Source organism: Dipodomys ordii, unplaced genomic scaffold (assembly GCF_000151885.1).
Source record: "Dipodomys ordii isolate 6190 unplaced genomic scaffold, Dord_2.0 Scaffold8, whole genome shotgun sequence".
In the NCBI taxonomy this organism is placed as follows: domain Eukaryota; kingdom Metazoa; phylum Chordata; class Mammalia; order Rodentia; family Heteromyidae; genus Dipodomys; species Dipodomys ordii.
The window spans coordinates 1,891,159-1,908,452 of NW_012267224.1; the positions used below are offsets into that span (position 1 = coordinate 1,891,159).

Below are 17,294 nucleotides of genomic sequence, written 5' to 3' on the forward strand. Positions count from 1 at the left end.
TGTTGGAACTATCATTCGCCATTTTCACAGCATGAGTACTCTGTTCTCATATTTAGCTATCATAAAACTGGGGAAGACACCATAAGTTATCATTTCTAACATACAGATACACCAAGTGTATAGCAGAAATAAACAGTATTAATTACAAAGTAATGTATTTTGGACACATAATATCTTTATTTCTACAAAATTTTTGAGCTTACATAAAATTTTAATTGAATATATTTAATCATTGAATTGTTGGAAAATTTAGCAGTTGATTCTCTGAAGCTAGAACAAGCTGGAAGTAACATACTACAATGACCCTAAGTCATCTAGCTTTTCTTGGCCTCAAGTTTCTTGTTTCTAAAATCTTTTGAATGTGATGGTCTCTTAAGAACCTCTCAACATAAATATTCATTAATTTTTATACAAAATCACTTGTCTGATTCACTCTGGTAACTTAGACATTTACCCAAGATGCTCAATCAAGAATTATATGAAATAAGGAGAATAATTGCACTTTCTTTAATAAAGCTCCAAAACTGATCTCTGAGAAAGATTCATTCTCAATTTACTAACCCCACCTACAGTTGCTATAGGTGATACTACATAACTTTTCATTGAAAAGAGCTCTCTTAGATAGCAGTCCTGGACAATGTTCTATTATCTCACTTTTTTAAAACAATGACTTTAAATTAATATATTATAAAATAGCACAGGATCCTTTATTATTCTTAGAAAACAGGAATCACATTTTCATGACCATTGGAAGACAGATTTTACGCTTGTTAAATAGAATGTAGACCCATATTGCCTTAAAATGTTTGGAATCATTCTGATTAACACATGAAACTTTTATCTTCAGGTAAAGTAATACATAAATATGATAAGATACACATAAACAGAACACAGTCACCCATCTACTAATGACCAATGCTACACTAGTGATATAGAATAAAACTTCAAAGCTATTGATCTAAAAAAGAGATTAGGATACTGTGGCCTTTAAACCCAGCCCATATGTATTTATGATTAAGCTATTATTAAAACACAGTTGTAATCACTTGCTTAAACATTATCAATGGTTACATTTGTGCTAAACTGCAAAGTTAAATAGCTGCAACTGAAATAGTAATTTCCTGCAAGTTGTTCTGAGTCATTCAGGACTGATATAAAAAATAGGGGATAGCCAGGCACTAGTGGCACATGCCAGTAATCCTAGCTACTCAGGAGACTGAGATCTGAGGATCGAGGTTCAAAGCCAGCCTGGGTAATTAATCACAGCTATAAATGGAGATGTAGCTCAAGTGGTAGAGCACTAGCCTTGAGCAAAAGGAGCTCAGGGTCAATGCCCAGGCCCTGGGACTGGCAAAGGAAAAAAAAATACTAAAACATGAGACCTGAAATTTTAAAACTACCAGGAGGAACTACAGCTGCATAAGTTTAGTCTGGGCAACAGCTGATTTGGATTTGACTCCAAAAGCACAAGAAACAAAAGCAAAAGTAGACAAATAGGATTACATCAAACAAAAAGGCATCTATGTAGAAGAGAAAACACTATTTGATGAGGTAACTTACAAATTGGGAGAAAATATCTACAAGTAAAATATCCACTCAGGGGCTGATGTTCAAAATATAAAAAAACAAACAACTCAATAGTATGACAAAATTAAAACTGGACAAGGAACTTGAACAGGCATTTCTCAAAAGGCATATAAATGATCAATGGATAGATTAAAAATGCTTATCATTAATCATCAAGAAAATTAATACGTATCAGAAATACAAATCAAAAGAAAGCTTGAAGCAGCCATATTAACTTTAGAATAAGGAGAAATATCAATTATAAAGATTGGCATAATGAGAAAGAGATCAATTATGCAAGAATACATAATAATCCTCAATGTATATGTACCCAAAAGCGGAGCTTAAAACATATGAGGCCAAAATGGATAGAACTGCAAGGAATTCCAAATTCAGAACTGCTGTAACTGAAAGGTTTAACCCCTTTTGTTCATTAACTGGCACACCAAGCAAACAGTACATAGCAAATTCAAACAAAAGTAACCATCAACTTTATTTCCTCCAACATCAAAAAACTTCTCAAGTTCTCATGGAGTATTTACCAAAATAGACTATATTCTAGTCCTAAAAGCTAACAAACTTACAAAACTGGAAATTGTACAAAGTACCCTCTCAAACTATAATAAAACTAGAAATCAATTTACATAGGTAGCTTATAAAGCCCAAAATGAATTTTGGTACTAAACAACATACTTCTAAATAACACAAGGATTTCTAAGAAGGCATAAGACAGAATTACTTTTTTTAACTAATAAATACATGACCTATCAAAATATGTGAGATGTAGCAAAGCCTTAGCTGGCCACAAACAAGTACAACCACTTGGTTAGACGTAACACATAACTGCAACGGAAGCCTGAAAGCAATCTTCTTGGGGACTGAGAGATCTAATCTTTCCAGCCTTATAACATGTAACCTTCCCCCCATATGGCTCATGTCTGTCACCTCGGGTTTCCACCCATTAATATGCCCTTTATTTTTTTTCCTGTGTCTTCATCGCAACACAACTGTGTTTTCTCCCTTCAATTTAGCTTCCAACTTGTTCTCTTCTTCCACTTTTACATGGCTTTTGGAAATCAGATTTCACATTTAATTCTTCTACAAAAACACTCCTCTAATTTTTATGCATTAACTACACATTATCTAATTCTAAGAAGGTATTAGTACCCCTCTTTCCATAAATTAAGACTTGCATATATTACATATATTAAATAAGTTTACTTTATATGGCATTTTGTTTCAGCTATCCTTTTTTTCTGTTGGTGGTAGGGCTTGAACCCAGGGCCTGAGTGCTATCCCTGGAGCTTTTTTGCTCAAGGCTAGTGCTCTACCACTATGAGCTATAGTGCCACTTCCAGTTTTCTGGTGGTTATTGGAGGTGAGAGGCTCATAGACTTTTCCATCAGGGCTGGCTTCAACCCGCGATCCTTAGGTCTCAGCTTCCTGAGTAGCTAGGAGTATAGGCATCTGGCTTATCATCATATATAAAAGTATCAAATGGATACTATTCTCAAAGTAACAGTTAAGAACAGTCTTGAATTAAAAACACCAGTGGCAACACATCACAATTTTAAAGATAAAATATTACATAGATTTCATTCCACAATTTAATGGATGCCAAACACAGTACACACATTATTTAACCTCAAAAATGAAAGGCTCCCTCATTTCCAAAAATGCAGGATATTTTTTTCACACTGACCTGAAAAAGAAACCAACTATTAGTTTGTAGTTATCTAGATCTATAATCCATACTAGTTATACAACAGTCATAACATAGTAACTTGCTATGTAAGTACAACCTACAGGAGACACTAATGAAAAAAGATATAAATACAGCAATAATTGGGCAACTATCCAACTGAATCACCATACGATACAGCAGGAGACCCCAGGGAAGCTGGTTTGGGGATGCGCCTTCCCCCCAGCTGTCACACAGGCACCCCCTTTTGTTGGTATTGATGGCAGCTGGTCTGCGTGGGGCACTGGCGCACAGTAACAGTTATGTTCTACCTCACAAATGACTACACTTCATTGAGTTTATGCTCAGTGGGGGCAGTGTTTGCAAACCACTTAGATTCCAGGATGGAAGGAGCTATGAAAATGAAACATCCAGTCCTTCTCTGAGGTTTGTTATTAGCCTCTGTTAGCCACAAGTTACATGGCACTAAACACTAGGTACTGTGTGTTTGCCTCTAACCACTGGGAAAAATAGCATATAACATCTTTCTGAAGACTCCTAGAAATTTTCAAGTTAATTTAAAATCTGGGGATTTAACTGGGACATATTTCAATTCTTACAACTAGTTCTTGTCAAAAATATCTCAGGAATTCTTTTCAGGTGTCAATTCAATTTGATTTCAGGCAACAGTATTCAATAGTATTCACCAGTATTCAATAGTTTAATGAAACTACAGGGGAAAAGAAACTAATCATTTTTATTTAGGCCAAAATTAACTTTTTTCCTACAAAGAAATATCTATGTTATTGGCTTAATAATCAAAACATATGTAATTCTTTCTATGCACTACATAGTTTGTTGGAAAACTTAAACAAAATTCTAAGTAACACATAAAATATCCTGAAAACAGTTTGTCAAAATATTATTTATCAAAGATTTCTAACATGTAAAGGTGTACCAAAATCCAAAATATTCATGAAAGTCAACTCATGAAGCAAATAGATCTCTTTAGAGAATAATTACGTAATTATGTATTAGAATGAGTTTTTTTTTGAAAAGTAGCATTTTCCCCAAATAATGTATCAGAACTTCTGGATAAATTATATGTACAGTTTAACAAAATACAAAGGAGAGTATTTTTATGCATTTTACATATCTTTAGGAATCTCTGTAAAGCCATTTATGACAATTCATTTTTATCATCTAAAAATTCCCAGTTTCCTAGGACAATTTAATGAAAATATTCAGGTACCATATTATTGCTTAATACAGGGTATGGGCTCATAGAATTTACACAGTATAAACAACCTAAAACATAAGCATCTGATAAAAAGGTACCTTCAAGAAATAAAATACATGAACAGAAAACAGAAACATTTTACAAAATCCAAGATCTCCCAAAAAAAGTTTTTACACAAATACTTACTGACTATAAGCAACTACGGAATAACAAAATATATGCTGATTTAAGTGAATGTTTACAAATATTACAAACATACTAAATTCTATTGCTTATACACCTTAAATCATTTGTGACTTTCATATAATGTCACCTTTCAAATCACAGTAATAAATTTTAAATAAATTTAACACCTATTTAATACACTTTTTAAGTGCAGCAGAATGAATAGAATCCAATTAGTCATGAATTATTCCTCTAATTTTTAAGTGAAGAAAAAGAATTGAATTTCTATAATTACTTATGCCGAGATGCATAATGTTCTTCACTAATTAACTGTTCCATGACAAGCTACTCTTGTGTGTCCTAAGGCTTGAACTCACAGCTTGGGTGCTGTCCCTGAGCTTCTTTATGCTCAAGGCTACCACTCTACCATTTGAACCACAGCTCTATTTCTGGCTTGGAGATAGGAGTCTCACAGCCTCTGCTTAGGCTGGCTTTGACCTACAATCCTCCGAGCTCAAATTCCTAAGTAACTAGGATTATACCCATCAGCCACTGACACTTGGTTTGTAAAGCTATTCTATTAGACAGTAAGAGGCAAATGTCACTAGAAGTTACACCAGTCTTAATTTTCATTTTAATAAAACCTATAGTGGCCTAAAGGCAGATTTTGTGGAGCAAAAAGGAAAAATGTACCAATTTTATATCCAATGCAACCAATGACATGAGTAAAACAAGGACTGTGGCCTCCTGCACGTCTCTGTACAGTCTGTTTTCTTTAGGTGAGTATCTATTCTAAACATAACTAATTTAAAACAACACTTAAAAAAAATAAGCTAGACACAAAGTCTGAGATGTACCTTTTAAAATGCAAATGATTGGGCTGGGAAGGTGGCTCAGTGGCAGAGCGCTTGCCTTGCATGCATGAGGCCCTGTGTTGGATTCTTCAGCACCATATAAGCAGAAAAAGCCAGAAGTGGTGCTATGGCTCAAGTGGTAGAGCTCTAGCCTTGAGCTGAAGAGCTGAGGGACAGTGCCCAAGCCCAGAGTTCAGGCCCCACAACCGACAAAAATAAATAAATAAATGTTCATAAAATACGGAACCATATAATCTCAAGTAGAAATGTTAAACATTAGCAAAAAGATTCTTCAGGAAATAAAGGAGAAAATTCTACAAATGCAGAAAAGTCAAGGAATAATGTTTGAAGAACCAAATATATGTAATTTTAAAATTTCAGAACCATGTTAGCCGCATTTATACTTCTCTGAATATTTTACAAAATAAGCAAGAATCTATTTGACAAAAATTAAAATTCTGCTCCACAGATTAATTTCTTAGAAAAAAGTTATGCTTCTGCTACTCATAATGCCAAACTCAAATTAGAAAACTAAATGAAAATTTTTGAATACTTCACTCACAGTGTCTCCTAATGATGTGGAAACTACAGACTAATTAAAAGTAGAAAGACAGACAAAAATAAATAGCAAATTAGTAAGTACTGTGCACAGAGCTCCATAAAAAAACATGCACTTTATTTTCAGCACTATACCATGGTCTGCCTCCTCAGACCATGATGTTCAATGGAAATACTGTATTCCTGAAGTCTCTACTGTTAAATCAAAAACATTAAAAAGGCAATTACTCTTCACTCACTATGTTGGGTGCATTAATCTGTAAAGTATATCACTACCATATATAGTTTAATTTGCGTAATTTTGTTTAAGAAAACAAATTATGTCTATTACAATCTCAGTTTTCCAGCAAATTCTTTTATTCAGGTGACTTTCTCACTTTACATAAATTTTCTTCTTAAATACATCATTATCCTATGAAACTATTATATGTGCTCCAACATATAGTCATACTTATCTGATATGAAGTATTATTGTCTACAAATCTAAAAAGCTAAAATTACTTAGCTTAATTCATATGCCAAATGTATAGACACACAGATATACCTTCTGTCCTTCCAAGTGAAAATTGAAATTTTCTCCTTCAGTATTTTTCAGTTTATGATAGTAGTCACTATAGCCAAATAAGCTCATAATGTAAAAAAAATTATCATTGCTTTTATCCTACTACTGACAATAACATCTACCAATGCAAGCAGTATGTGAGGGCTGTGAAAGGTTTTCCCATTCCCAATAGTTAATGTCACCATTTCTCTCACTCAAATCCTTCCAAACACCTAGGAAAGATGAAACTAGAAGAACTGCCATAAATGCAAAATTAATCTCTCTACAGGTCACATAAAAATCAAATTAGAAACGTATGTGTACCCACACATGTGTCCATAAGCAGGACATCATCAATATTAAAATAACAACAGAGCTCATATCATACCTGTGCTCCGTAGATATATTTATCCAACATCTTGCCTCCTATTGTCTGCCCTCCTATGTCCCAAACTTGAAGAGTAACATTCAGATTTCCTAGAATATAAGAGAATGTAAAATTAAAATTAAAAAATTAAGTAAAACCAGTGAACATGGTTTCATAGAACATTAAGTCACAATGATAAATTAATTTGCCTTTTATTCTGAAAATATACATGATCACATATTTGAATTGTGAAAATGTCAAAAATCACAGTATAGAACTAGCTTTATTCCTTTCGTCCATTTCTATGGAACCATATTTATAATTACCTTCAAAACAAGAGAAAATAAAGCTTTAATTTATAAGCTTAAGCTTTATGGAAAAAAGCCCCAGAGAATAAAACACATGTGTAAGACATAAGAAACATTTTAGAAATAAAAATTGGAGCCTCATACACTGCTGTCTGTTCTAAACTCTGTACATTCTAAAACTCACAGAATAAACAGATTATTTATTTACGTACCTGCTATTACATGTAATCTTAATCAGAAATTACATGCTTGTAAATTTAACCTCTAAAATATAAACATATCTGATATCCCTATTCAGAACTAAAATTGGATACACAGACCCAGAATTTCTCTAAATGTTATGATTCATATCTGGTCAAAGAATGTGCATAGAAACAAACAATATGTGTTCCAAACCTCATCACATAATTAATATTCTTCCCTATATAAGCTTTATAAAAGCATACTAGAACATTGAAAGGCAATCCTTAAAATTAATTTGTGCATTTTACAAAATTTTGGGGTTAAATAAAAATGTATGCCAAGTCCTCTCCTATGACTGGGCTACATATCAAAGTCCATGTCCATTTAACATTTTGAACCATATCTCCTCAAAAGATTATAGCTTTGTCTAAACTCTCAACTACTGAATGATTTGCCAATCAGGAATATCTAAAATTAAAACTTAGAAACCTACTTACTTCAAAAACAAAAAAGAACGACATGATTTGTTTTCCTATTAATAAGTTTTTTTATTGTGAAAATACTGTACAGAGGAATTACAGTTACATGAGCAAGGTAATGAGTACATTTCTTATCAAGCATTGTTGCCTCCCCCTTTGTTTCCTCTTACCATCCCTGCCCTCCTATCTCTCCCCCCACTTCCCCCCCAAGACATGATTTTTACGCCACTATAAAACACTAAGATCAGAGAATGCACTATCATTTAACTACAAAACTGAACAGAAAGTATACTACTGGATTCACCGGCAAAGTTTATCTTGAAGTCTGTTTGGGTAGGTTTGTTGTATGATAGTCTTTCCATTACTGGATATACGCTTGCTGCATCTGCCACTGAGCAGACAACTAACTATGGGCTCTCACCAATGACAGCTACTGAAGTTTATCACCTGGCCTCATTCCCACAGACACACATTTCCCATGCTCAGAGTAATGAACAAAATAGTCTTAAAGCTGTGTGAATATGAAAAACAAACTGCCACAGGTTAAAATTTATCCAGTTCTGTAAGATGCAAAGCAGAAGTCATTATCCTGTATCATCTCTAATCAGGTAAGGAGCTATCAGTAGAGATACATGAAAGTTTCAGAAACCTATAGATAATCAGGAAGGAAAGGACCTATTCATTTTACATACAGAAAGCTCTACAATCATTTGAAGTCACTCTTCAAAAGACAGTGTTTAGGGGCTGGAAAAGTGCCTCAGTGGTAGAGTGCTTGCCTTGCATGCACGAGGCCCTGAGTTTGATTCCAGGCCCTGGGTTTGATTCCTCAGCACCACATAAGCAGAAAAGGCCAGAAGTGGCGCTGTGGCTCAAGTGGTAGAGCGCTCACCTTGAGCTGAAGAGCTGAGGGACAGTGCCCAGGCCCAGAGCTCAAGCCCCACGACCAAAAGACAAAAAAAAAAAAAAGTGTTTAACAATACTAACTCATAATTACATTTTATGTAGCACTGTAATCCTTTTCTTCATAGTCAATAATACCTACTTCTTAATCTCACATCAAGATAAAAGGAATTTTTTTGCCTTTACTTTTCTTTCATTGGATTCTAATATTTGGAACTGATCTGAATTGGGCATTGTGAATGTTTCAACTATAAATTTAAGAGCATGTTCTTTATTAAATGCTCCCAAGTTTTCTACAACAGTTTCAAGACCATAGTTCACGCAATTATGTTCAACACAGGATATTTATATTCATTTTTAAATCTACACCTTTCCAAACAATGTTTGATATTTGCCTGAATATTTTTGTTGAGTTTTTTTTTAGGATACAAGTTCTAATGACTTAAAAAAGTCACTAGAATTATCACAAATATATACTTTTCTAAAACACTAACGAAGACATTTGCTATCATTATACCTCCATCAAGTGATATTAACTTCATAGGTATTTCATATACCAAGATATAGATTTTAACTTCTACAGTTAAGCTTATTAACATATAAAACTTAAATGAGGATTGAGAAATAAAGATGTAACTGAAAGCGATTCTGATTTTATTTTCTGTAAATATAAACATGAAATCTTCCAATTTGATTACACAGAAGGTTATTCATATAATCAATATTACATTTTTTTCAATATTACATTTTTAAAATCAAGATTCCATCTAACACAAATTTCTAACAACTAGATAACAACCTAATCCCAAACACAAAATGCTTTAAAAATCCCTGCTCCTCTGTGTAAAAAAAAAAAAAAAGGCAAGTAATTAGGGAAAAAAAAAGGATAAAATATAGAAAGCTGTTCTTGTATGAATCAAAGCCACCAAAAGGATTCAAAAGTGACCTTGTAAAAGTACACGTGGTGCCTTGGTTAACCTTACTTAAAGTGCTGCATAGTAAAGATGGAACTAAAAACACAAGACTACCCACTTCTTGTACTGAAGACTTAGAATTCCCTTTCACAGTAGAACGCTGTTTACTGGACTGTACCCACAAGCTTCCTGAAAGTATTTTGACTAAGGCTCTTAAGAAGCTCTATCAGCAGAAGCTCTGACTAACAGATACACTATTTTAAGCAGGAAAATCTTCACAGTGGTTGCATCCAGACTATACACCATGCCGGATCATGAAATACACCAAAATGGATGAGTATTTGCAAAGTAATGACCTTGAAAACTTGCATGAAGAGAATGTGAATAGATGGGCAGAAGGTTTCCACACCTAACAATCTGGCCAGAAGACTTACTAAACTAGAACTATTCTGTTAATACACTGTGATATTTCATTATAAGACTCACTAAACTAGAACTATTCTGTTAATACACTGTGATATTTCACTATAAATTCAATAATGTTGTCTTACTGTTTTACTTAGCAAATAACACAACTACCAACCATCCTACATTTGACAGAATGATTTAAAATTAATGTTAAAGCACATAAAGTAATCTTGTAATTTATGCGTATCATTTTTTAACATACCTACTAATTATTTAAGGTCAAGATACACTATGATAATTTTTTCTTACTGAACTTTCTACCTTTTTTTTAGTTCATTAACTAGCACGAAAACAACTGCAGTTTGAAAATACAGAATATTTTCTGGAACTATGATCATCAAGAGAAAATTAAGAAAAATTAAATATTAATAATGCACATTCCCAGACTTGGAAAAAAAATCATATTAAGTGAAGTAAGCCAGACCCAAAAAAATATAAATCCCATAGTTTCTCTCATTTGCAACAATTAGTATATGTCTAGGATAATTTTATCAGGTGAGCAGAAAGCTCAAAAGCTATGTACATATGACCATATAAGATGATGCTAAGCAAAATGAACTCCAAGATAGGGACACAAGTGATCTTTCTTTGTAGTTGTTGTTGTTTTTAATGTACTATGTGATTTTTTTTGTTTCCTTTGTATGTTCTTCCCCCTATGGTATATCGCCTGTTGTCACTGTACTTGATTTTGCTATCCTGTATCTTGTATATACATTTATCTCATTTGGGGAGGGGAAGGGAAATAACAAAACGCTGAAACAAGAACACAGGATGACCCAATGCAACAATGATAGCCACAAGACAGTATATTGGAAATGAACTTTACAACTTCGGGAGGGGGTGGGGAACTAAGGGTGGTGGGGGAAGGAAGGGATAGTGGGAGAACAACAAAGGAGGGGGTAACAATGCTGGACAAGAAATGTGCTCATTACCTTACTCATGTAACTGTGACCCCTGTGTACAACATCTTTACTATAAAATAAATTTTTTTAAAAAGAATGCACATTCCCTAACATCATCTTTTAAATTTACCTAGTCTACATATTATACTGCAAATTTGGATTGCAAGAATACCAATTTTTTTCACCAAGTAATTAAAATTTTAAAACGGTAGTCCTATGCAACAGGTCAGGAATCACTACAAATACCATATACATATGTCCAAACCAGTCTTGTTGACAATATTGTTTGTTCTTGTAAGCCCTTTAACTAAAAAAAAAAGTAAGGAAAATAAACAAGAATAACGAAACAATAAGTTGATGTTTTGATGCTTTTGTTAATTAAACATCAAAAGAAAATAGCTAGTAATAACTAGAATGTGGTTCTCTACAAACAACTATCACCTCTGGAAAAAAAACTTGCACAAATTAGTTTTCAGCATGTATGTTACATGATGGTACACGCACTCACTCATGACTACTTTTAAGTGTTCTGTTTAATTTTTTCATAAAAATAAAATTAATGCAATTAAACATGTTAGGCTCAAATACATGAAAATAAAATATAGATGGAATGTGCATATGCAACTCATTAAACCTTTTGCTGAACAATAACTAAGTAATGAAAAAATAAGAATTTTTCTCATGCTGTATCTTCTAATCCACTTTTGAGAGCCAAATACAAAGCATCATAAAAGGTAATTGAGTATATCAGCAATGAGATATGAAGACTACCTCCAATTACCAAGTTTTCCAAAGCTGTTCTGTAACTTTCATGGGGAGTCATACAATCAATGGGGTGTTGGAGAAGTTACCATATTTTGATAATACTCAATCTGTCAAACCTCTTCTACTGTATTACTCACGTTCCAATATCTGAATCTGAAATTATACTTGCAACCATGTCATACAAATGTATTTTTCTTTATGAAGGAAAGGTTAGATCATTTAAAAAGTCAATCAAGATAAATTGTTTTTAATAAAATACTTTAATCATAAAATTTAACCACTGAAATTGACTGAACAGAGCATTTTAAAGCCCCAATTGTTCAGAAACTAACTTAAAACATAAACCACTCGTTTTGTGTTATTATTTCCCTGTATTTCCCACTAAATGTGCTTCAACTGGCATCTAAATAGTTTCTTTGCATGGTGAACTGAAACATCTTGAATGCTCAAACTGTATTTTTATGAGTGCCTAGGGACCCTAAATTTTAGTGGTCTATTAAATGCCAGCAATTTCATGCTGCCTTGCATAAAACAGCATTCACATATTAGAGCACAGAAGTTCCATAGCTACATTATACTTCTGTTCCAACTTTCAAACAAAAAAACTGAAGCAGAAGCTTATCAAAATAATATTTTAAAAAATAACTCTTCTCAATCTTTTCACATTTAGTTAATAGAGTATGTTAACAAATATATAACATTTAATTCTGTAAAAGCCTTTCAAATTCTGTATGCAACTATTGTTTATCCTCAAAAAATGTAGAGTGGCCAAAAACAGGGAGCAGCAGCAGAACATATAAACTTTTTCTCACCCACGGACACTATGCCTTCATATTCATGGCAGACATTGACATACATTAACCTCCTGGGATATTTACTGATTACATATATTTCCAAGAGAAGCAGCCCTGGAACTGACTTTACACATTTCTGCCATATGCTTCTTATTGTAAGATTTATACAGTTTCCCATGTTAAGACTTTTTAATCTCTTACCTTGCAATGTTATCCTTCTCATAAAGAAATCCAGTCCTATAGTTTGTTTGTACTGTTTCCCAAAAGTTTCTTGAGCAAAACACGTAGCTAAGGAGGTCTAAAAAAATTGATGCATGGAATACCAAAATTAATTTAAGAAATGCACATGTAAGTCCACTACTAAATCATATTAAATAACCCTTACAATTTTACTTAGAGTAATCCAACAAATAACTGTTAGCCACGCTTGCAAGGGGAGGAGGGAATTAATATCAGCAGGTAAACGTGCAAGCAGCGAGCAGTGGAAACAACCAATTAATCAGCTAAAGCTCTTTAGATTCCCTCTTCATCAAGCTCCTTCACCCTGATGGAAATTAGATTTTGAAAATTATCAATAGAAAACACAGTGACACTACTAAAGATGTGAAGTTTACATATCACTTCAATAAAAAGTGCAGAGAATTTGAGTTTCACTTTGAAGACTGAATATTCTGAGGGTAGCTGTGCCCTCAGCTAATAAGCAGCAGCAGCATTCATCAAAGAAGGAAAGCTGCTTATAGAATTTCTTTTGCCCTACAAGAAAAGCATCCCTATGATCTCATTTTCTCTGTATTAGGGATGATAAATAAAAATAACTATGTAGAATGACCCTAATAATATGCATCATTGAAACAAAGAAGCTAATATTCTGAAGGATTATTATGAATTAGGCAAGATGGCATTTATCCAAGGACGTAATGCAGAAAGCTGTAAGATATAATAACCAAAACAGATTGTCATCTACTTTTTTTAAAATAGTAACTAAAAGTTTCCTTTAAGAACTCTAGAGTTTTCTAACAGAATACCATTTCTTATCAAAGCAAAAGACTAACCATTCTGGTATCAACTGAAATAACTCCATATGTCAGAGTTCCCAAGCATTTTAAATGTACTATTGTTACTTGAAAACTATCCAGAGAGAAAGGCAAGCTTGCTACATTTTTATAATCTTCAATTGTAAGATTTAGTTATTTTTAAAGTTACAATTAGATGTCCACTATTCCAATTGTGAAAACTAATATAAAATTTCCAAGCTGGTTCATTACAGTCAGTTGTGGTGTAAGGATAGCAGTGCACAAGAAAAGCTCGCCCCAATTTCAATTCCTTTTAACAGCATTGACTCAAAATTGCGTTTACACAGAACCATGTTTTTCACACAAATGACAATTTGCACACCTAAGCCCAATTCTTTGATTATTTAAGTATTTGTCATAAATTCCTGTGAGAAATGTCATCTAGTGTTTATTGAGCACTACTACATGGAAGATGTTCTTCTACTAGGCATTCAGATATAAATTTGCTCCAGGTAATATGTCTTTGAATCATATAACAGTATCAAAAGAGACAGAGAGATCAGAACAAAAAGGTAAGGACTTCCTGGATTTCAGTTAGACTTAATTATACTATGAGCTTATTGTAACAGCACTAAATCACCTGTGAAGAGGCTCAGAATTCTACCAATGAATAACTATCACTACTTACACTATTATAAGTAGTTCATACTGCCATAGATAGATAATAGAAATATTTTTAATCACAGAACTTTAAGATACCAATAACATCATTTGAGGTAATCTTCCCTTAAGAATTTAAATTTTAGTATTTTTGTTAATACTCAGAAAAATCTCAAAGTTCTTCTCTTGGCAATAGGACTTCCAGAAATTTAAAGCCCTACACTCAAACATTTGAGGCCAATATTAAGCCTCAAAAATCACAGGATTTTCAATTATAATAGAGTAATAATCAAAAATACTAGCTATCCAGTAGTATTTTTATTATATCATCTCCTGAGATCGCACTATAAAAATTTCACAGAATCAACTGAATCAGTGGGAGGCTTCTCTTCAAGTATCTACACTTAGTGCCAACTTTTATAATTAATTTTTCATAAGGTACAATGTAAATGTCCTTCTTAAACAACCAGCTAGCATACAGCATAGCTGAAGCATTTTATTTAACGTATGTGTATACATACATAAACATGATGTTTGGAAAACTACTAGCATTTTTTAACCAAATTACTAACACTGATACGACACCAAAAAATGTCTGCTTCAATAGTCTAAAGAAAATGTGTAGGGGGGGGGAATAATGGGAAGGGATGGGAGGGGGAAACAAAGGAGAAGCAACAATGCTTGATAAGAAATGTACTCGTTATCTTGCCCATGTAATTGTAACCCCTCTGTACGGTATTTTCACAATAAAAAATAAAAATAAGCTTAAAAAAAGAAAATGTGTAATAAACATGAGTCAGAGAAAGAACAGAAACATGGAGGAAAAAGCTAAATTTCTCCAAAAAAAAACCAAAAACCAGTGATCATTCCAATACTGTGATCATTCCAGTATTGTGATCATTCCAGTACTGTTGTCTATTGCTTCATCAGTGCACACAAAAATACCCAGAATTAAAACCAGCAGGAAGGAGCAGCAGAAAGGGCACAGTTTTAAATGAAAATACAATTAAGAAGGGAGGATGAATTCATAGAAGAAAAACACAGCAAAAGAAAGAGTTAAAATATCAATCTGCAGCCAATCTGAGCACTGAATGAGGTACAGAGAAAATAATGCTTGGTAACAGAAGGTTAGGTTTCAGATGCTTGTTTCAGAAAAGTTATAGCACAAAAAGTTGTTTTAAAACAGTCTAGTCAAGAAGATGAAGACCCACAAAAAAATGTATCACTTTGATTCTCTGAAGACAAATGATAGTCCTAATTCAACAATTTAGAAGTTAAATATTTATCTATATATACAATGCATATAATACATATGGCACATATAATACATATGGTGTATGTAGTATATATATATATATATAATTGTCCTATACAAGTTAGAATTTTGAACAGAGATGGAAAACAATAATTGCACTAACAACACAGAGAATAAATTTCAACTGAGTAATAAATGCCCAACAGACAAATACCAGAAGAAACTGAAGGAAAGTTTAAAGAAATATACTACATAGGTTAATGGATAATTTGAGGGGGGTTTTTCATCAATGCATTATAGTGTCACTATAATTTACAATGAAAAGTAAACAATTAACTGAAATCAATAAAATGTTTGAACCAAAAAATTAAGTGACCTTCAAAGGAATAAGAAAATTATGTTTAAAAATATAAAAAAAATTCCAGTACATAACCCAAAAATTAAGAAAAGTGGGGGAAGGGGTGGATTGTAAGAGGGGGATGAGAATGTTGAAAGGGGCAACATTGGCCAAAACACATCATATTCACAGACTGCCTTGCCGAATGGCAACTCCTTTGTACAACTACTTAGTTAAAAAATACTTTTAATATCTAACAATCTTTACTGACTGGAGATGTTGGGAATAATGCAGAATTATTCCTAATGATCCATCTCTTCCTGTGTCCTAGGGGCACAGAACCTAGGTGATGCTCCGTACGTACAAGTATTTCACATAATACTCGCTAAAGAAAAGTGACCCCCAAGTTCTCCCCCAAATATGTAGGGGTGATCGCATATGTTCAATTGCTTTCCTCGCCGCCGTAAACCTCGTAACAAAGCACCCTGGGAAAAGAAGGCAGAAATTTGCTGCTCTCTGCAATCCAGCTCTGGAAGCTCTTGCTCTCCCAGCCGGTACGGGAGCCGCCTGGGCCGCGTCCAACGCGGAAGGATGCAAAGGGAAGCCTTCGCCTCCCAGAGACCGGGATCCCAGGGCACCAGCAGGGACGCGGGAAAACCGGCCGCCGCGAAACCCCGCATTCCCCGGGAGCCTGGCGGGGAGAAGGCCGACTCGCAGGGGCGGGAGCGGCATCTCCGGGGCGGGGCCTGGGACACAAGTGACAGGTGTGGAGGTGGCCAGGGGACAGTCCCTGGGCGGACCCTCGCCTCGGAGCGTTATCTCAGTGTCCGAAGGTCCACCACTTGGGGCCAGATTAATAATAATAATAACAACAACAACAACCACCACCTGGGCTTGGCAGGGAAGAAAAGGAAAAGCGGCTTGGGTGCGGGCACCATCTCAAGCCCCGCGCGCGCTCATTCATTCATTCACTCGTGCAGGCTGCCGCGGGTTCGCCCCGGGGCTGGGTTTTAAGGCAGGAATCCCTCCACCCCCCCCCCGGCCCCCGCCTCCCACTGGGCGCCACCGGGCTGACGGGCGTTCGCGCCGACAGGTGCAGCGCTGGCCGGGTCCGGCGGAGGGGGGCAGGCAGGACCCTAACGTCGTCGGTGCACGTGTTCACGTTGGGGGGTCCCACCCCGGGCCGTGACCCCCCCCGGCACCCCGTACCCCTGGGTCCACAGGGAGGCAGCGTGCCCTCGAATGACCCGATCAGTCCACGACGGAGCCCCAGTTCTCACCCAGGGAAGGTGATTCGGGAACGCGGGGCGCCCCGGGGCAGCCCGGGCGTCGGGTGGGGGGCGG

At 35.0% G+C, this 17,294-nt stretch overlaps 1 protein-coding gene across 3 annotated transcripts in view; it reads right to left on the reverse strand.

Annotated features, from left to right (window-relative positions):
* Positions 1-17,294, reverse strand: part of Rab28 (RAB28, member RAS oncogene family) — a 64,760-nt gene that overhangs the window by 46,962 nt on the left and 504 nt on the right. For all 3 annotated transcript variants that reach the window (XM_013009164.1, XM_013009166.1, XM_013009165.1), the window contains exons 2-3: positions 12,887-12,983; positions 6,994-7,082 (exon numbers count right to left, since the gene is read on the reverse strand). In XM_013009164.1, the coding sequence (XP_012864618.1) occupies positions 6,994-7,082; positions 12,887-12,983 (186 nt within the window). The remainder of the gene's footprint in view (positions 1-6,993; positions 7,083-12,886; positions 12,984-17,294) is intronic.